The following is a 21989-nucleotide window of genomic DNA, read 5'->3' on the forward strand; positions in this document are numbered from 1 at the left end:
CATTTTGTGTTTTACCTTCTGCATAGAAGTGAGTGCGTATAAAACAGGGTTTCAGAGCCTGATTTAATACACTTAGAGCAATGTCTTCCAAGTTCAGCTATGTAGTTTCAAATGACAAAATTTCTTTAATTTTAAAAACCAATGAGTGTCAGGCCAGCCTGGTCTACAAAGTGAGTTCCAGGACAGCCAGAGCTATACAGAGAAACCCTGTCTCGAAAAAACAAAACAAAAACAAAAACAAAAAAAACCCAACAACAATACGGCTGCATTTGTTTGAACACACTGGCTCCTTGCTTTCCACATTCTCCACTCTGTCTATCTCCTATGACTTTGGGAAGATCTGTCATTGTGACAAATGTCCACCCAAAGGCAACTTTAGGGAAGAAAGGGCTTATTCAGCTTGTCATTCAAGGTCCCATCACTGCATGGAAGTCAAGGCAGGAACTTGAAGCACCTGGTCCCACCCACAGTCCAGAGGAGAGAAAGAATGAACACACGCTTGCCTACTATGCTCTGCTTATAGTTTCTACTCTCACAGGATTCAGAACCCAGTCCAAGGGAAAGATGCAGTGTATCGCGGGCTGGGTCTTCCTGCATCGATTAACATAACGAAGACTTATCCTCCCACAGATGTGCCCAGAGAGCAGCCTGATCTAAATCCCTCACTAAGACTCTCTTCACACATGATATTAGATTGTGGCAAGTTGAGTATTAAAACTACCATCATGGATGGGTGGTAAGACAACTCCAACCAATATGGCTGTAATTAAAAACTAGATAACATGAAGAGCCCATGAAGATGTGTAAGTACCCAGACTCTTGCATACTCTTAGTAGAAAGATAAAGGGCTGCTTCTGCTTTGGGGGAAATGTGGCAAGATTCTGAGCTTCATTTACTTGTGAGATGTAGTCTCGTCCTGAAGACTAGGCTAGTTCCTAACTGCTGATCCTCTTGCTCAGTAATTCTCCACCTTCCTAATGCTGCAACCCTTAAATATATTTGTTCGTGTTGTGACTCATCAAATTATTTCATTGCTACCTCATAACTGTAATCTTGCTACCGTAGTGAATCATAATGTAAATCTCAAGTGTGCAGGATTATCTGATATAAGAACCCGAGGGGGTCGCGACCCACAGGTTGAGAACCACTTCTTTAGATTCAGCTTCCTGCCTGCTGGGATTGCAGATGTGTGTCACCACACTCAACTTTAAAAAAATAATTCATCTCACACATCTCTGCCTTTTCAGTTTCAATTCCAGGAATTTATTAGACATGAAAACACACGTCCACAGAGGTCATCGTAATTCATAATAGCCCCCAACTGAAACTAGCCCAGATTCCACTAACTGGTAAATTGATTTGTGGTTTGTGATGTCTAACATTCAATGTTAGCTACTCCTTCTATGCCATGGGATACAACCTCTACTGGCTCACATTCTTCCATGAAGGTGCAGTCATGAATAAGAATGGATAAATCTATGTTTTGCATTCAGAGAAACACCAGGCACAGAAGAATACTTATAATGTGATGGATTATATTTCTTTTATATAGAAGAGAAATCTGTAACTTAAGCTGAGACACAGCAGTGATGATCTCGGGACAGCTTATTTTAATGGATCTTGTGGGGAGTTTTCTGAGGGTGGGGTGTTCTATTTTTCAATAGGATTCTCTGGGTTGCAGGGATGTATATGTGCTTTAACTCATAGAATAAAACACCCTTTTTCCTACAATATTTATTTATCTACTTAGTTCTGTGCTTGCCCTTGTGGTGTGTGTATGTGTGCATGCATGCCTGTATGCAGATGCACTCTCCCAAGCATGTGAATTTGGAGGCTACAGGTCAATGCCGTGTGTCTATCTACTTCAGTGCCTTGCTATCTGCTAGCTGAGTCAATGCCGTGTGTCTATCTACTTCAGTGCCTTGTTATCTGCTAGCTGAGTCAATGCCGTGTGTCTATCTACCTCAGTGCCTTGCTATCTGCTAGCTGACTTTTGAGACAAGGTCTCACACTGAATGTGAAGCCTTGTCGTTAGCTTGTCTGGCTAGCCTGGGAGACTCCAGGATCTGCCTGCCTCTGTCCCTGGAAAACTGGGACTGTGGACACATACCCTTGACTTTTCCATGGGCAGGGACAGAACATCAGGTCCTCTGCTTTGTTCAAGTGAAGCTATCCATTTATTGAGTGTTAAATATGCAGATTTATTTAGACAAAAATGATGGTAGAAGGATAAAAGGAATTCGCTCTTTGAATTTATGGCCAAAAACTTTCATTGAAAAACTTGAGTAAACAAATATAAAGGATGAGTGCTTCAGCTTCTTGTCCAGTCTCCAGGCAGAGTCACTGGAGTTGTGGTGCTTAATGGAAGTCTTGATTTCCCCTCTGCTCAGGTAAATAGATATACTTTAGAACACTGAATCCAAATGAAGACCTACAGATGTTTCAGTTATTGTTAGTTAGTGCTGAACCAATTGCTTGGGTGCAGGCTCCTTACTGGAGTCAAAATAAATTTTTTCTTCCCCTCATCCCCACCAAGATTTATTTTGTGCATGTGTGGATGCCTGTGTGTATGTGTATGTGCAACACATGTATGAAGCTGCCTTTGGAAGTGAGAGGAGGGTTTAGATCCCCTGACATTGGAGCTACAGAGAGTTGGGAGCCATCCAATGTGGGTGCTTGGAATCAAACTCTGTCTGTCCCTTGCAAGAGCAGTAAGTCCTCTTGGCTGCTGAACCCTTGAAGGCCCCAGCCCTTGAAAGCTGGCCTCTCACTGGAACCCACTGGTGCTTTTAACAGCTGGAGGATGCAGCCTACCTTAGAGCAGAAGACTCAGCATGGAGTGATGCATAGAAAGAGGCCTGGGCATCAGTAACTGTCGTTTTATGTTATTTTTACCATTTGTGTAAGCGCTTTGCTTGCACGTATGACTGTGTACCACTTTTGTTCCTGTGAAGGCTAGAAGATGGTGTTGACTTCCCTGGAACTAGAATTAAAAACTTGTGAGCTGCCATCTGGGTGCTGGAACAAATCCTAGTGCTCTAGGAGAGCAGCAAGGGTTTTGAACTGTAGAGCCATCTTTCCAGCCCTGGTCGTAGTAGTAGTAGTTGCTGCTGCTGCTGTTGTTTTTGTTGTTGTTGTTGTTGTTGTTGTTGTTGTTCTTCTTCTTCTTCTTCTTCTTCTTCTTCTCCTCCTCCTCCTCCTCCTCCTCCTCCTCCTCCTCCTCTTCCTCCTTCATTTATTATTCTTTCATATTATATCCCAGCCAGTTTCCCCTCCCTTTTTTCCTTCCAGTCCCCACTCTCAATACCCCTCTCCCTCAGACCCGCTATTCCTCCATTTTCCTTCAGAAAAGAGCAGGCCTCCCAGGCCTAACATGGCATAAGGACCCTGAATGGAAGGCCATTTTCTGTAACCAGGCAAGGTTTCCAATGGTAGGACTTATTGTATTTTAAAAATTCTCCCTTTGAGTGGGAATTTTACATAACCAGACTTTAGATTTCTTTTAATGGATTAAAAATAATCTTCAAACAAAATATAGCTTTCTTTGAGGAGCACACTTCCTGCTTGTTCCAGTTCTAGAAGATGCTTATCAAAGTCTGACTGAGCAATAAATTCACAATTCAATCAGGCAAACTTTAGAGGCTGGAGCAGTGACTCCATGATTAAGGTCGAATATTGCTCTTACAGAGAACCCCAGTTTTGTTTTCAGCTTTCAATCTGCACACACATAGAATGAAAGACAGACAGACAGACAAACAGATATAAGTACATTATAATGAAAAAAAATAGATCACTTTGGTTTTAGATTGTCAGAACATCTAAGTTTAGATTCTTAGGATAAGATCTCACTGGCAGACATTATTCTAGCCTTATGCTTACATCCAGAATTCCTCTGGGTGGATCCACATGACCTCCTAGGCAGTATCAGTATCATGTGCTTAGGGCAAATGCCAGTTCCTTCTGGGAAAAGCTTAATATTTCAGAGGTAGCATTGAAGGAGTCAAACAAAAAACAAAAACAGAATTATGCCAGCATTCCTTATTCCAAGTCTGGGAGGAGGGAGGAACCACGGCCTTTGGAAGGACTGTTGTCAGAAGGTCTCAGCAGCTTGTCCAGGGAATGCAAGAGTGTTTCTGGACTCTTGCCCCACCTGGCTCCCAGCTGTGGGAGCACCAGACGAGGCCATTAACGTACAGGAGAGCAGGGGGGAGCCTGTGCCTGCCCCCGAGGGTTACACACTCGACCTAATTGAGAACAGAGTCCAGATTGTTCTTTCTTTGCTGAGCAGGGCCCGCTGCCAGTGCAGAGCCACCAAGCTCAGAGATGCCCCGCTGGGAAGATGCCTCCAGGACCCAGGCAACTAGGTGTGGGAGGGAGCACCAGCAACTGATTGCTCTCTTTCCTGGTCGAAAGGTCAGGAGGTGAGAGCAAAGAATGTGGTTAAACTGTGGTTAGAAACGTCAAACTTCCTAGACAGGTTCCACCACAAGATTTGGATTTGAGAGGCTGAAACCTAATAGAAGTTGGGCTAGCTCTAAGATCAAACTCGGGAAAGATGCGTGATTTATCCTCGCTACAGGTATAATGCTTGGGGCAAGGCAGTCACCTGGCTGTTCTCAAAGCTTTGGAGGAACAATCGGGACGTCACAATTTCCTGGAGTAAAGCGACCGCGGCAGGAAGCCAGAACTTTCTAGAAAGATTATCACTGCACACCGACATGTGCACAGGCAGTGGTTTCTTCTGTGTTCACAGAGGGCAAAAGGAGCCAATGCATACTTTTTAGAAAAACACAGGTGAGAGGATTGTGGGAAAATTTTACTTTCATTTCTGTGAAGTTCTAGAGTATGCAAAGACCGTGCAGTGCACATCTTTAAAACTCAGGGTTGGGGGATGAATTATGGGGGCTGTGGATGTTCACTGGCCATGTGGCTGGCGTTTGCTGTGCGCTCAAGTGCTGGAGAGTGGGAATCACTGATGGGCATATTTCCTCATTGACATGAAGGGCAGAACAGATCGTCCTGGTGGTCTAAAAGCCTGCCCTAAAGAGGAGGGCTGGCACTCTCTTTAACCGCTCTGGCGAGTTGGTACCCAGCTCCCCACCTTGGTATGGTGTGATTTTAGGTCATGGTCTTAGATCTGCATACACGCTAGGCAGATATTTGCCATGACAGTGTGCTTCTGTTTGCTACCCACCTCAACCTTTGCTTTGTCTGCCTTGCAATCTTTACCTTCTTTCAGACTTCAGTTGCTGAGGTCAGAGCTGTGACTCGTGGAAACGTCAAGTGGCTAGGGAAAAAGCAAAACCGAACCAAACTTAAACCAAATGAGAAATCTGTAGGCATACATTTTTGCAACCTACTTCAATAAGGGTTCAACCTCTCCTCTCGCCCACCACCCAGCAGAGGTAATGGAACAGAAACGTTATTAGGATATGGGGATGTGGACCTGTTCATAAGAGTTCTTTGGGGGTGAGGTTGAGCTTCTTTGGCAGCAGTTCGGTCCTATAGCAAACACCAAATACAACTCAGCAGCTGCAGACAAGTCCTCTAGGCAAGCAGATACCAAATGCGAACTGGCAGCTACAGTCCAGTCCTTCCAGCAAGCAGACACCAGGCAGCTGTAGTTTAATCCTGGAGAAACTGCCAGGCTTGCCAACCAGCCTGAGGCCAGGCTGCAGCAGAAGGAACCTTGAGAAGCGTCGAGCTGCCGCAACACACACACACACACACACACACACACACACACACACACACACACACTTCAAAGTATTGTGGAATTCCTAAGCTAACGTTAAGCATGAGGTATGCTTATGAAGGATGCTCTGCTGCTTTGAACTGTATTTACATGAAGCCACTTTACTTAGATGACATAAAGATACTTAGATGACATAAAAAGTAAATATCAAAGAAAGAAAATGAAGAAAATGAAGATTGAAAGAAAGTTTAACAACAATACCATGTTAAGAATCTGTGATTATGTTTACCACACTGTCTCCTTGGTGGAAATATATTCAGAAACATTGGGAAAATATCCAGGTGAATTCTCAGCTCTCTTTCCTCTGGTTGCTCAAATATCCTCTCATTTGGGCACATTTACTATGTTCTATAGCTTTCAGGATGGCATGCACACTTCCATTCTCTAAGGGGACTGACAGAAACTTCAAGAGGTTAATATGCCTATAGTCACATAACTAGTTTTAGCAGAATCCATAATTAAGATTTTAAAACAAACAAACAAACAAACAAACAAAACATGGCTTCTATGTGATTTTTCCTGGAAGTCTTTGTACATAAATAGTCTTTTAGTGTGGTCTACCTTACCTTTAAACAACTGTTATACATTGTATACTTGTAAATTTGGTTCTACAAATTGAAAATTGCTGCTTTAAAAACATCTGAAATCCTTAACAGTTTACCAAGATGATTTCTACTAAAATAGAGATTTAATGAATATGGCAAAATGCAAGTGAGACCCACAAAGCTACATACGGAGGAAAACTGACCATGGGATGAAGGCCAAAGTTCTCAAGCAAAAATGAGGAAGAGGCTGTTTGTCAAGGATGATGGTATACAGCAGCAATTTGGGAAGAAAATACTCAGATAAGAAGACATGGGACATCAGCCATGTTGAAAGCAAAGAGATCGCAAAGCAGTTGACAGCTGCTGGGCTAAAGGGAGAGTTGGAAAAGAAAATGAAGCATGGATATGATCATATATCTTTGTATACATGTAAAACATTCTTGAGAATAAAAAAAATTGAAGCTAATTATGCCTAGTACATAGTACTAGAACAAAGTAGCTGAGCCACAGTAAGTGAATTTTCAATTGCAAAACTGTCTGGCTTCCCAGTAGAGACTAGACAGTGTGTAGCAGGAAAGGAAGCAGGAATTGGGGAGGTAGGTACAGCGGAGCCTAGAGAAGGAGAGGTGTGACCAAAGCATTGCTGAAAGGAGATGGAAGCAAGTTCTAGGGCAGCATTGCCCTAGATGCCTGTGATGTCAGCAGGCTGGCCGTGGTGCTAGGCAGCCAAGGAGTAATTTAGTGCAAAGGTCGGTCACCCAGGCAAAATCAGCCAGTTCTCATAACAAGCAAGTGGTTATATGACACTGACCAGCTTGTGTGAGTTCTAGGTAAGAGGCAGGTCAGGTCACATTTGCAAGCAGGTAAATTATGCTGGCAAGCAGACTACTCAGTCTTTTGAGTGGGTAGTGTTATGGGCTGAATTGCATTCCCACCTACCTGAAATTCATATGATGAAGTTCCAATACAAATGTCTTGGTGTGGGACTCTATTTAGAGATTATACCTTTAAAGAGGTAATTAAAGAAGATCTTTAAGAGACTACAAAGTTTAAAGAAAGATATTAGGATATACACAAAGAAATGACACTATGCAGACATGAAAGATGGCTATCTTAGTTTGGTTTTTATTGCTGGGATAAGACACCATGGCCAATAGAAACTTGGGGAGGAAAGCATTTATTCTATTATAAAGGAGAATCAGGGCAGAAACTCAAGGTAGGAATTGAACATGGAGCCAGGAACTGAACCAGAAGCCATGGAGAACATTCTTTACTGTCTTGCTCTGGGGCTCTAGAGCTTTCTGACAGCACCCAGGACACAACTCACACCGCATCACCCATCAACCAAGACAATACCACACATAAGGCCCACAAGCCAACTTGAGTAGCGTGTTCTATCAGAGGAGCTGCTCTCTTCTCAGATGACTCTGTTTTCTATCAAGTTCACAAAAGCTAACCAACACAATGGCCATACAAGAGCCAAGGAGAGAGGCGCTCCAAAGCTTGCTGATACTTCAGCTTAGACTTTTAGCCTTTGCAACTGTCAACTAAGACATTTCGGTGACCATTAGCCTCACAGTCTGTGAGGGTTTGTTAGAACCACCCTGTCAAATTAATATATGCACATAACAGCCATCAGGTGTGTATGTGTGTGTGTGTGTATGAGACAGACAGACAGTCAGACAGACAGATAGACAACTGAGGAAAAATGTGAGTGAGCAAATAACATGGAAATGAACATGAAGTTTGGGAGTTGCTGGGGAGAGGGATGTCTGGAAATCACTGGGGAATGATAACTATCAGCTACTTTATTTACTGTTGCTGTAATGCAACACCATGACCAAAGTGCCTTCTGGCAGAGTTTATCTTGGCTTGCATTTCCAGAGGGAAAGACCATAGTGTTTGGGGAGCCATGGTAGCAGGCAGCTACAGCAGGCAGCTCTGGGATCATATCTTTAACCACACACAGAGAGAACAGAGAAAGTGAACTAGAAGTGGGGTGAGGCTACAAACTCTTAAAGCTCACCTCTAGTGACATGCTTCCTCTAGCGAGACTGCGTTTCCTAAAGGTTCTAGAACAACGTTTCTCAGCCTCTGGGTTGTAACCCCCAAAGGAACACTGGGAAGTATCTATTTTATATTATGATTCAGTAATGTAGCAGTAACAAAATTATGAAGTAGTAATAAGTAATTTTATGGCTGGAGGTCACCACAATATGAAAAACTGTATTAAAGAGTCCCAGCAGATAGAACCACTGTTCTATCACCTTCTCAAATGGCACCACTAACCTGGGTGCCAAGTGTTCAAATACATAAGCTGGTGAGAGACAATAAAGAAACATCCTATTGAGACAAGAATGTCTGGATGCCAAAGATAAGTCATATGGGTGTGGGAAGTGAGAAGATACTGGTTTGGGGAGCTAACTTTGCATTGCTGCTGAATCACTAGAGGCTGGACCATAAGGAGTATTAGGTTTGACAGTTAAAAAGCTTGGCTTTTGAAAAACACCAGTTCTCAGGTGTCACACGTAATTTCCCAGGTATCAGTCTTTATGGGAGGAATCTGTCCCAGTTTAAACAGAAGCCATGGGATGCCAAACCATGAAAATGCATTAGGTATCACATTAATCTATCTGCACTTAAGTGAACCGAAACTGACATACATCTTAAAGGAGTACACTCACTGGGAGGTTACAGGATTTATTCGTTAAATAGAATTCCTTTAATTGTGCTGTTAGGAAGAATACTTATTGTAGTTAAGCAACAGGAGAGTATCCCCAATGAAAATGATAGAATAAGCAAATAATTAGAAGATATAAATGACAAATAAAATGACAGGAATGAAGTTCTTGTTTCAGAAGTCACTTTGTCAAGAGACTCTAAGTTTGAGAAGGGATACTCTCTTTACCCATTCCAAATGGAGGGCCTTTCACATTGTAACACGGGATAAATTAGAGTGTGTTCTGTGGCTGGCTGTAAACAGATTTGTTTAGTAGTATATAAAATAAACACACAATGGGCCTCTTCTTACAGTGCCTTGAATCATCGCTGAAGTACTGAAAGGCAGTGGCTAGGCTTTCCATTTCTGCTCATGTGTAACAAGCGATGCAGGTTTGCTTCCTGCCTGGGTACAACCCAAGCCTCAGCTCTATCAACATGACCACACATGCAGCTCCAGCACCAGCCAGCCCACTTCACGGTGTCCTGTACTCTGCTCCCTGTGTCCTTCCTTGGGAGATTTTTTTTTTGAGACAGGGTTTCTCTGTGTAGCCCTGGCTGTCTTGGAACTCACTTTGTAGACCAGGCTGGCCTCAAACTCAGAAATCCGCCTGCCTCTGCCTCCCAAGTGCTGGGATTAAAGGCATGTGCCACCACTGCCCAGCTCCTTGGGAGATTTTTATTGTCGTTTGCATCTACTTTCTGTTTCTCTATATAAACATTTTTTATATTCTTCTGTGACCAATTAGCTTTTAGGATGTCTTATCACTTTGTAACATTCTAGGTCATTTCCTGAAACTGAAATATAGCTTCTTCCTCTGTGGTGTCTCTCTCACAGTATTTACCTCACTTGATGGCAGAGGACAAGCTATCAGTTTGATTTTCATATCTGATATAAGCCATTGGAACTCAATTCTGACTAGTTTTGGAGAAAAGAATTTATCAAAAGCTGGGAGATGGTTCAGTAAATAAATCACTTGTGGCACAAATTACCGGAGTTTAGAAATCCCAGAACCCAAATCATCTGGAAGATTCCTAGGGCTTTTGTAATACCTGTACTTCTGTGGTGAGATGGGAGGCAAAGACATGAGAACCCTTGGAAGCTCCAGAGAGTCTGATATATTCAGCACAACAATGAACAACTAAGGGGCTGCCTCTTACAAGGTGTGGGGGAAGGACCAACAACCAAGCTTGTCCTCTCACCGATTCTCATGTGATGTGGCACAGACAAATGCACATACATAGCTACACAAACAACAACAACAACAAATATACCAGGGTGTACAAATGACATTCTGATGAAGTTACAAGGAAACGTGGATAGAAGCAGTTGATGTCCCTGAGTGTTGCACTCCAGCTCTCAGTTCCTCTTTCTTCTGCCTCGCTTTATTCCCCATCAGATCTTATTTCTCCAGTGACCAGGTTGTCCAGGATCACCTCTAGGCTTACAGACTTCCAATGTAGCAACTGTGTTGAAACATTGACTTTCTCAATTAGCTCATCAAGTGTTTATAGAGATTGTACTGTTTGGGATTGGAGCATGTCCCCATGACGGAACAAAATCTTTCAGGTAGTGGAGTGGAATTGTTCCAATAGACCAGGCTTGGGTTAGTTTTGACCAACTCGCTCCAATTTGTTTATTACTCTTCTGATTTTCTATTAAAAAAAGAGATAACTTCCCACACCCCAAGAAAGTCCCCAATTTAGAGTCAATCAAGGCGCCTCCAGAGTCCTTTCTGGAGATGAAGGCGTGCGTACTTTGGCTAGCCTCACCGATCTCTCCTAGACTAAGAAGGCGGAGCAGCCACACTGCAGAGATGGTGCTGTGGTGAAGAACATGCACTGATCACTCAGGGGACCTGAATTACGGTTGCAGCACCCACATAGGCAGGTTACAACTGCCTGAAATACCAGCTCCAGCGGGACCTGCAGCCTCTAGATTCCTCAGGCGCCTGTCCTCACTTACACATCGCCACACACAGACACTCATATACATAATTAAAAATAATACAAATCAATATTTTTTTAAAAAAAGAAATGAAAGTAGCTAGTCTCCATTAGAACCACAAGAAAAAGGAAGGAAGCTGGGCAGGCACAACACCAGAATAATACCTTCCCTTTTCATCTCTTTAGATTAGAGGTCCCCTAAGGGCTGAATCTTACTCGTTTTCATTCCTGGGGGGGGGGGGAAGGGGGTGACCATGTTAATCTCCATATAAAAAAAGCCTCAAAAGGGGGCTAGGGAGATGGCTCAGTGGTTAAGAGCACTGACTGAAGTTCTGAAAGTCTTGAGTTCAAATCCCAGCAACCACATGGTGGCTCACAACCATCCCTAATGAGACCTGCTGCCCTCTTCTGGAATATCTGAAGATAGCTACAGTGTACTTACATACAATAAATAAATTTTAAAAAGAACATTACTAAAAAAAAAAAAAAAAAGAATTTCTGCTTTCTCTTTCTCATTTTATTAAACACTTGGGAAAATATCTCTCAGGATGAAGAAGTGTCACAACAGATTATACAGGAGTTTTTGATCACCTCTAACTAAGATGACTCAGATGCAATATTGTTTAAAACAAGCTAGGTGATTTCATTCGCTGAACTTTCTAAATCATTACAAAGCTATGTTTCATAAGGTAGGTTTATGCCTTACAGCCACAATAAAACCTACACTGTATATTTATATATAGAAGCACCTGGTATATATGAGAATCTGAACCTTACCCTGCACTCTGAAGCCCTGAGAGTAACCCACTGGCTTGCATCTCATGACTGTCTGCTTAGAACCAGGCAGTGAGCTGCTATTGTTTTGCTGTGGCCAGGGTGTGGCTTTTGCTCTGAAACCATTTTCCTGTAACTTCTGACCTAACTCCTGCCAACAATGAGTTGGGCATGAGGATTTTTTTTTGTCTGTCTGTTTGTTTCTTTCCTTAAATCACAAAGAGCTACATCTTTATTTTGTTTGTTTTTTGGTTTTTTATGAGACAGGGTTTCTCTGTGTAGTCCTGGCTGTCCTGGAACTCACTTTGTAGACCAGGCTGGCCTCGAACTCAGAGATCCGCCTGTCTCTGCCTAAGAGCTACATCTTTAACTTTGAAAACTAACTAAAATGATTTTTAACATTTTGGGTTAGCGAATGGACAGGAAATCTTGAGCTTGGTTCATGAAGGACAAAGAAACATCCTTTGACATGCTACCTTAACTCTGAGGCTGCCTGTGGAGACACAGACTTTAGCCCCTATGAACTGAGCCCAGCCAGCTCTTTCTGGAGCACAATATCTGTGAATGATGAGTTCGGCTGTTGCTTCCTGGCAGTGTCTAACACAAGGTGGGTTTAAAGGATCTCTCTATAAAACCCTCTTTTCAAAAGCTGAGATGAGAGAACGTTGTAAGTCAATGTTAGTCTCACCTAAATGAAACATGTATGTAAGAAAAAAAAATCACATCAGAAATGAAGATCAGCGGCAATGTCCCATTCTTTCATCATTACATTTCTAGAAGGTCCTTTCCAGCACCCACTCCATTTCAAATCTACTAAGGAAAAAGTCGTTTTGATAAATAATCCCTGCCCCCTGCTCAGTCTAGGGTGTGGATGGAAAGACTGCCAATTACCTGTTCTTTATTTTTGTTTTTATTGGCTTAGAGTTGGGCATGTGAGACAGGAACTAGTTTAACTGAAATGGGAGGTGTCACTGAAAGACGAAACCCTCAATAAGTCGCTTATATCACCCAGGGTATATGGAAAAAAAAGATCTTATCATTTCCATGAAAGGACACATATGCCAATTAATTTCCAAGTAGGAAGAGGGGAGCGGCGTACATGAGTAATACCCCACTCGATTTGCAAAGTCAGCAATTTCTGAAGTGTATCTTCTCTTCTGGATTTCTTGTTGTACAAGGAAACAAATAGCACTTATCATTTACCCCTATTTGGCATGGATTCCAAGCATGGTTGATAAAGGAAATATAAGAGAGATAACAGGAGTTTGGTGCCAAGGGAGACCATTTTGTCTCTTTAGCTTTGACTGCTTTATCTTAAAGTGGAGGAGACCAGACTACAGAGGATTCTGAGTGGACACACACACATATAAACATACACGTACATACATACACACACACATACACGCGTATGCAGTGCTAGTGGATAAGGAAGCTTTTCTTTCTGTTAGTGATCAGCTCGCTGCTCTCTTTATTACATGTGCCACCCATAGATCACTCAATTCTGTTTTTTTTGCATCAGGATATGCAGAATCTCGGTTCCCAAAAGCAGAAATTTAAGTTCTGTTAAGCTGTACATTGCATAAACTCTCCTAGAACTCCATCTTACCCTATTGTTCAAAATGGGACACAATTGGAGGTATCACAGTGACAATCGCAGCTAACACGATGACTGGCTGAGTGCTTTATTTGCTTTAGTAAAGGTATTGGACAAGAACCCTGAGAGGTTGGTCCAGGACTTGCTCTGCACATGAGGAGATAAAGCTCAAACAGGTTGAGGCACACACCCAACATTACTCAGTGCTGGCAAAGTCAACCTGTGGGTCCAAGACGCTCCAGTTTGTGAATGTAGAGGATAGCCGGAGGCTTGAAACTGGAATCAATAATAATGAACAGACTACACTCATATTAAAACTGTCTCCTTGATTGCACCCAGGCTCTGAGTTATGGCTGTACTCTCAACTCAGAGCAGGGTACCAAATTCAGCCTTTGACATTTAATGCCCAGAACCCAATAAATCCAGCTACTGTGTTTCCAGCTAAGTCTTTTAGATTTCAGGGTATAGTATATGATTTTGATATCCTTAACTCAATTTATTGTACCCCCTTGAGTATCTTGTGTGTAGATACTGTAATGAAAACATTTTCTGGGCTCTTGCATCTTAACAGAGGTAGCATTTAAACACGGAGTACCTTAACATACCTCGTTAAACCCAAAAATCATTGAGTATGTTTGTGTCAGGTTCACCTTTGAGCATTAGAGATACAAAGAAAAAATACTAACCTCTTTGTCAACTATGTCTGGGCAACACAAATATTAAAGAAATATATCTCGGGCAATTCTGCTAAATAAGTTTGAAGTTGGATAATTCAGCTATTAATACTCGTTTTAAAGGCACGAGCACAATTTCACATCCACAGCTGTGGCAAAATTAGAACAAACTTAGTTTGAGGACCCCAACAGACTTTTATTTGGGACTGTAGAAAACAGACAGCATCTTATTCTAAATAGAAGGAATGTGGGCATGAGATGACCAGAGGATGATTTTAAAACAGAAAGGGAATTTTAAAAGGCAGAAACATGACCAGAAAAAAAAAAATGAACTGGTTGTTTCAGAGTGTCTTTCCTTGTGCAGGTGAAGGCAGAAGGAACTTTCTCGTCTTCTACCGAAAACAAGGGACCCACAACAGAGTGATAAGAAAAGGGGAGCCAGGGCGGGTGAGAGGGTGGGAAAGGCAAACCTCTCCTCTGTCCAGCTCCGTTCCACCTGTCTCCGAGTGGTACAGTTAAACGAACCAATGGGAAAGGGAGTCCCATTCACCGCGGGCTCGGGCATCCAATCCAGGTACGCGTCTCACACTCCGCGGTCGGCCCCAGGCGCTCTCTGCAGCGTCCCGCAGCAGCTGCGCACTGGGAACCGTCGGACCGCCCCGGGGCAGCGCCAGTCTCTGCGGGGGCCCGGGGGGTGGGGTGGGGGGTGGGCGTCCGCTACTGCGCAGGCGTCCCAGGAAGCGTTCCGCCGAGCCGCGCTCCGCCCGCGTCCGCCGACCAGATAGTAGCCCGGAGCGCGCGGTTCCGCTAGCGCTGAGTTCCGCGCGCCGGACCGAAGTGGCGGTGGAGGCGGGTGAGTCCAGGAGGGAAATGCCACTCCCTTCCCCAGCTCGCCGAGGGCGGAGGGTAGAGACGGTGAGAGCTTCTGGTTCCTTCTTCTCCACCCGCGGCGTCGGTTCCGCTAGTGGAGACGCGCGTGGGGTTACTGGGGAGGCGGGGAGGAGGAGCGTACGGCGGCAGGTGGATGTCAACTGTGGCGTTAGGTGAGGGGCGGGGGTCATGGCCGGGGTCAGGGTCAGGGTCAGGGTCAAGGCGTACGGGCGGGGCCGCGGCTGCCTGGGTGTCAGCTCCAGGGTCAGTGCTTTCGTGCTGTCAATTGGCATTCCTGTCCTAAAATGTAGAGAGCAGGCTGAGGGAGATGCCGGATGCTGGGGTAGGCGCTGCACAAACAAACCCTTCCCATGCTGGAGCCAGCCCTGAGCCTGGATGGCTGTCCAGCCAGTGACTGGAAAAAAATCCTCTGTATCTTTGGTGGGACTCCAGAGGAGCCAGCTGCAGAGAGAAGCACGCACAGTAGTGTGGGTTTCCCCTTTCTTCCAGTTTGCCCAGAGATTTCTCAGTTTTAGGGGAACTGTTGAGTTTTCGTGCTTCTCCCCTGCCTTACCCCTCAACTAAGTTTAAAGGCAATTTTACTGGGTGTGCCTGGGAAGAAAGTTTGTTGGATATACACCATGGGACATTTTGTGTGCAGTAAGATGTAACTGAGTTGAAGATGCTATGTGTGGCCTAGAACAGCGGAGAACCATTTAGAATCGTAGAATCATTAAGACTTAGAAAGCTTTCAGGGAGTTGGGTTTCTTCCCTTAGGTTAAGCACTTAATAAAAATCTATGGGTAAACCACCTGTTACCTGTGCCACACGGGTAATAAAGGATATCGCTATTTTAAAGCCACATTTGAATTTCATTGCTTCAAAGAGCAGAGGGAATGCTAAGGCTGATCAGGGACTTTTCCCTTACCCTCTTCCAGTCCAAGCCTTCGATGGTCTAGGATTCAGTGAGAGCTGATGGACATTTAGGCAAAACAGTCAACCCAGAGGAGGCAAGGGATATTTCTCCACCCCCACCCCCAAACTGAAGACTATATCAGATTTCCAGTTACTGCTAGTCCAGATATATCTGCCCTTTCCCCTCCCTTGCCCCCCTTTTAAATTCCCTTTGGGGTTTTGTTGGTGTGAGAATTATAGAATTTCTTACAGCATTTTATAATTTCACTCCTGGATCCATGGCTTTCTCGTTCCATGAAAATGGTCTGAGGACCTTTTGATGGGTGATTTGTTTATAGCTGAAGACTCAGTGTTAGCATGAAACATGGATCTCTACACTGCTGAGGAAAGCTGTCCTGACAGACATGGTTCTGTTTAGCTCAGAGAGTGGTGTCCGGCTTGTTAACTTGTAATGTTTCTATACATGTTACAAGCATGTTACAGGCAAGAAATTAAGATGGTAGTAAAATTTCTGAGTCCTACCAGTCAGTAGACTAAAGAGCTACCATGGATAGAAAGAGACTAAAGTCTTCTTAATTTATCATTAGTTCCATTGTAACGTTCTGCCTGTCATAGCACAGGCCTAACTAATTTTATAACTAAAATGGATGAGGGAAGTGAATATTGAGGATCTGCTCCTAAACTTTATGCATTGACCTTTTACCTACAAGAACGGGAAGCTAGGAGAGAACAGATGGCCAAGGACCCCATCTTCTGGCAGACTTTTCTACTCTGTCCACATTGCTGAGCTTAAAGACAAGCAGTGCTTTCGATTCCAGGCAGTGCGCTAAGAGTTCTGGGATTCATAATAGCACATGTTTTGTTTTGTTTTGCTTTGTTTTGTTTTGTTTTGTTTTTAAACATCCTCTTTATTCAGGATTTGGGGAAGAAAGTTTTTCTCATTTGTGTTTTGTGGGAGAAGGGCAGACATAGGTTTCGCTATGTGGTATCACTTTGAATATAGGAAGTAGTGCAAGACATTTTCACGTTAGAACACCCAAATCTGCATTATAAGATGTAAAATTCACACCACTTTTGAGGTAAGATGAAATAATAAAGATGTTTGCTCTTTTGTGGTGGAACATTTAAGGATACAGTTCCACTTTTTAAAATATATGTTGATATGTAAGACACAATTGGATGCACTCATTTACATGTACAGCTTTCTGAAGCTGTAACCACCATCACAGGCAATGTGAAGGCACTTTTTACCAACCCCAAAGGAAACTTCCTTCGCTCTGACATTTATTGGTACTTTCTCACACCCCTAAGACTCTCTATGCTGTCTTATCTCTATAGAAATGGCCTTCTCAAACGTTTCATCTAAATAGAGTCATACAAGAGGTAGTCATTGGTGATTTCCTCTTGCATCTGTGTGCATGGCAGGGCGTCTGAGTTTTGGACATAATCAAAGGTGATGAAGAGTCACTGCCAAATTTTCCTCTAAGAACTTTAGGACTTTAGCTTTTATGCAGGTTGGTGGTCGGTCTTGGTTTAACTTTTCTGTGTGTTAGGAGATTGGAGTTTCATGGTCATTCTTTTGCATGTAGCTGCCCAGCCTTTGCAGAACTTATTGAATTGGCTCCTCATCTCTCTAACCATTAGAGGTAACTGTCTCTGAAAAATTTTAGGGACACTATGAAATTGCAAATAATCCAGTAATTGTTGCTAGACAGTGCAGTTAGGCATAATGCTGAACCTGGGATATTTGAAAAAAAAAAAGTCATGCCTTTAGCTGTAAGGTGGACACTGAAGGGTGGTACACTGATGAAACTCCTTTTAGTAACTGTGAAATTTCTTCTGAAGTTACTGTGGCATCCAAGTCCTTGTAAGCTTTGTCTGTTAGTCACCTTCATGTCAAAATTGGAGCAGTTGCCCACTGAGATCCCCCCACCCCGTCAGGTAGCATTCATCTTGTCTCTATAGCAGTAGTTCTGTCTTAAACACAAACTGGGAATGGGCCAATATGGTAGATTTCCCACCAGCTACTCATGTGGGCTGACGTGGACCAAGAGAGCTTGTCTTTTGAACAAAAGAATCCTTTTTATGTTTTCATCTATTTTTTGTAAATGTTTAGGATAATTTCTGCTGTACTAGATGAGCAAGATAGACAAACATGGATGTTTGTAACAGGTGTTGGTAGTGAACTGGGAAAGAAAAGGCAATTTTTTTTTTCTGTTTCAACTTCACTGTTTTTCTTTGAAGCTAAGTTCTAAGTTGTCATCAGAAGAGTTAGCATGTAAAGGGTTTGTAAATGTTGATTCTCTTCTGCTGGGTAAATTTCTGAAACTTAAATAGTGTTGCTACTTTATGCATTATGGGTTGTTTTTTATGTTTTAGGGGCCCTAGCTGCTGTGTACAACCTGTTCAATATGAAGATATTAGTAATTCTTTTGTTTTGGGGACTTGTCACTGGCTATAGAGGGAACTCTTCCGATAGCTCAGCACCTCGGTTACTTCTGGTCTCCTTTGACGGCTTTAGAGCTGACTACCTGAAGAGCTATGACCTTCCTCACCTCCAGAACTTTATCAAAGAAGGTGTCTTGGTGGAACATGTTAAAAATGTTTTTATCACCAAAACTTTTCCAAACCACTACAGCATTGTGACAGGCTTGTATGAGGAAAGCCATGGCATCGTGGCCAACTCCATGTATGATGGCGTCACAAAGAAACATTTTTCCGAGTCCAATGATAAGGATCCGTTTTGGTGGAATGGAGCGGAGCCTATTTGGGTGACCAATCAGCTTCAGGAAAACAGGTCAAGCGCTGCCGCTATGTGGCCTGGCACTGATGTACCCATTCACAATATCACACCTTCCTATTTTATGAACTATAGCAGCTCCGTGTCCTTTAAGGAAAGACTAGGTAACGTTACCACATGGCTCAGCAGTTCCAACCCACCAGTCACCTTTGCAGCGCTCTATTGGGAAGAACCAGATGTAAGCGGCCACAAGTATGGGCCTGAAGATAAAGAAAACATGCGTCGGGTATTGAAAGAAGTAGATGACCTTATTGGTGATATTGTCCTAAAGCTCAAGGTGTTAGGACTATGGGACAGCCTCAATGTGATCATTACAAGCGATCATGGGATGGCTCAGTGTTCTAAGAACAGACTGATAGATTTGGATTCCTGCATCGACCATTCAAACTACAGTGTTATAGACTTGACCCCAGTGGCTGCGATTCTTCCCAAAATAAGTAAGTAGCTGTTTAAAATAAGTGAGATAGACATATCTTCCAGTGATGGAATTAGTTATCAGTAGTAATACATAGTTTATATTCACTTAAGAAACTCAGTGTAAGGACTCTCCCCTTTCTAAATCAACCAGGACAGGCTGGTCGGATATGTGGGTTATTCCAAGTGCCCATCTGTGACACTGTTGCATGGTTACAACAGCTTTTATTCTGTTTTGAAGAATAAAAGCAATTTAACTAGATAATATTATCCAGAATGTATTTCTATTTATGCTAGTCAGATATATCTTTGCTTCCAAGTCAGCCACCATTTTCCCATGTGCCTTTCCCTTTTACAGATGTAACAGAGGTTTATGACAAACTGAAACACTGTAACCCTCACATGAATGTTTATCTCAAAGAAGCTATCCCTAACAGATTTTACTACCAACACAGCAGTCGAATTCAGCCCATTATTTTGGTTGCTGAGGAAGGCTGGACAATCACTCTCAACAAGTCATCATTTAAATGTAAGTGTTTATCTCTGCGCTTGTGCAGTCTCTAAGGCTCCATCACACCGTGTGCGGAAAGGCAGGTGCTTTGCTGTAGTTCTGTTCATACTGTACTATTAGTTCAGCTTTGCAAGGCAGTTCTCACGTGGGTTTCCTCGCACGGCCGTGTACTATGGCCACAGCTCACTCTTCCATCTGGAGGTTGTGTGACTCCAGGGAAGAGCTGTACTTTCACTTTCCAGTTCCTTCTCCTTGTATGTGTTTGGGAAAAAAAAAGAGTTTGCCTGAGTGACCCCAGACTTTCCTAGATGATGAAATCACTTCCTTATGTGCTCTGGTTCTGTGGGTCACTGGGCAACAGTTAAAAGCAAACAAATGGTTAAATTAGCAAAGTCCATCTGTCACAACTGCTCAGTGATTGAATGTGCAGGGAGATGGCGGTTGCGTATCTGTTTTGTTTTGAATGTTACTACTTTAAGAATTCTGATCTTGAAGTCCATTGCAAGACTCAGCAAACGTCCTGAAATTGCTGGGTAATAAATATTTCTGGCGTCCTGGGCCAGCTGCTCTCTGTTTGAGCTACTTAGCCCAGCTCTGGTTTTCTAGCATGAGAACTGGCATGGAGAGCTGTAAGCTAGTTGAAGTATGTGTAGTAATGAAAGCTGGCTTGCAAACGCAGGTGAAGGACCACACTTAGGTGCGGACTGACTATAACATGGGAATGTGGATGTAGGGGGCAAGTGTAAAGTAGACAGGGTACTATTTATATTTATGTTGTTTTAAATACTTATTTTTGTAAACAAGGAAAATACAGAGAAGAGAACAAAACCATCGCAATCCATCAGTATGGAAATACAGACAAATACTATTTGTGGGACTTTGCCCTCCAATACTTTTTTCATATACTTACTTGAATTGGAATTTTAATCACAGTGGAATCATTGGAGGCTTGTGATATTAGTCCTCTGTGTACTACAGCAAACTTCCACATCCCTAAAATGGAAATTCATAAAATGCATGTGGTCCACATTCACAGACAAGGTCATTAGAGCCAAACTGAAGATTTTTTATCAGGGATGGCTAGCCATTATTTCTTTAAGCCAGATATTTACTGGAGCTACAAGCTAGAGTTGTCTGCATTTCTTTTACATTCAGTACACAAATGCTTTCTCTAAAATCCTCACTTACCCACCCTTCCTGACTTTTGAGGTGTTGATTAGCCGGCAGTAAGTCAGTGACGTGTTATGCCATGGTGTTGCTTATTAGAACAACTGAGAGAGTTAAGTCTGGAATCCCATCCCCCATTCAGTGTTCTTTCTTCTCCTCTCTCAGTTGTACAGGACCCTCAGCCCCAGTGCTGTCCATAGGTGAGCTCTTGCTGCTAGCACTGGGGATGAGTAGGTGAAATAAGGGGCTTAGAGCTGAAACATAAGGACCTCAGGTTGAGAAGTGTTGAAGTCTAAAGCTGTGGTCTCTGGGAAAAGAGCTGTGTGCGTGTGAAATGCGGGCTGCCCTAAGCTGTAGGAAACAGATTTTCATGTCTGGCTTCTGTTTAGTGCAGCCAGCCAGAATCTTAATGGATGGAGACAAGAAGCTGGTGTAGTTATAGTGAACAAGATATTCTGTAATAAAACACTGATGTTTAATAACGTAATTTTGTCTTTTCTTCCAGTAGGTGACCATGGCTATGATAATTCCCTGCTTAGTATGCACCCGTTTCTTGCTGCTCACGGACCTGCCTTTAGAAAAGGTTACAGGCAGAGCACCATCAACACTGTGGATATTTATCCAATGATGTGCCACATCCTGGGACTAAAACCACATCCCAATAATGGAACCCTCAGTCATACCAAGTGCTTGTTGGTGGACCAGTGGTGCATTAATCTCCCAGAAGCCATTGGAATTGTTGTTAGTGCACTCTTGGTATTAACCATGCTAACAGGCCTCATGATATTCATGCGGAGCAGAGCGTCCACATCCCGTCCATTCTCTCGTCTTCAGCTGCAGGAAGATGACGATGATCCTTTAATTGATTAATTCACCATGTCTTATTAATTTCAAAACTAAGGATCCATGCAAGGAGTGGTGTTACAGCCATAAAAAAGGTATATTTCAAAAGACAAGACACACATGGCAAAATTACTCTGGGGTGTGTGTGTGTGTGTGTGTGTGTGTGTGCCCTGTTTTGGTGTGTTGCCTGATGCAAATAACCCTGATGGTATTAGAATTGCTGGTAAATCAGTTCAAACCACCTAGCAAGACTAGCCTTTGAGAAAAAACAACAACAACAACAACAACAACAACAACAAAAACCTTGGGTCCTTCTTCCTTCTTTCCTTCCTTCTTTCCTTCCTTCTTTCCTTCCTTCTTTCTTTCCTTCCTTCCTTCCTTCTTTCCATTATTCTTCCTTTCTTATTTCTTTACTTTCAATGAAATATATCTTTAAATGAAAATATACCAGAATTTAATAGG

The 21989-nt window shown here is 42.9% G+C and overlaps 1 protein-coding gene across 3 annotated transcripts; it reads left to right on the forward strand.

The window, feature by feature from the left end:
• Positions 1–14725: 14725 nt before the first annotated feature.
• On the forward strand, positions 14726–21989 carry Enpp4 (ectonucleotide pyrophosphatase/phosphodiesterase 4). Of its 3 annotated transcripts, none has more exons than XM_021149356.3 (4): positions 14726–14860; positions 18172–19029; positions 19365–19535; positions 21190–21989. In XM_021149356.3, exons 2-4 carry the CDS (start codon positions 18204–18206, stop codon positions 21552–21554), a joined length of 1362 nt encoding a protein of 453 aa, XP_021005015.1. In that variant the 5' UTR covers positions 14726–14860; positions 18172–18203; the 3' UTR covers positions 21555–21989. The 3 variants fall into 3 exon arrangements, with proteins under 3 accessions (XP_021005015.1, XP_021005014.1, XP_021005013.1); XM_021149355.3 differs by having other exon boundaries at positions 14761–14922; XM_021149354.3 differs by lacking the exon at positions 14726–14860 and adding an exon at positions 14950–15050.

The sequence above is a fragment of the Mus caroli genome, unplaced genomic scaffold (assembly GCF_978045245.1).
Source record: "Mus caroli unplaced genomic scaffold, Mus_caroli_1 scaffold_18, whole genome shotgun sequence".
NCBI lineage: Eukaryota > Metazoa > Chordata > Mammalia > Rodentia > Muridae > Mus > Mus caroli.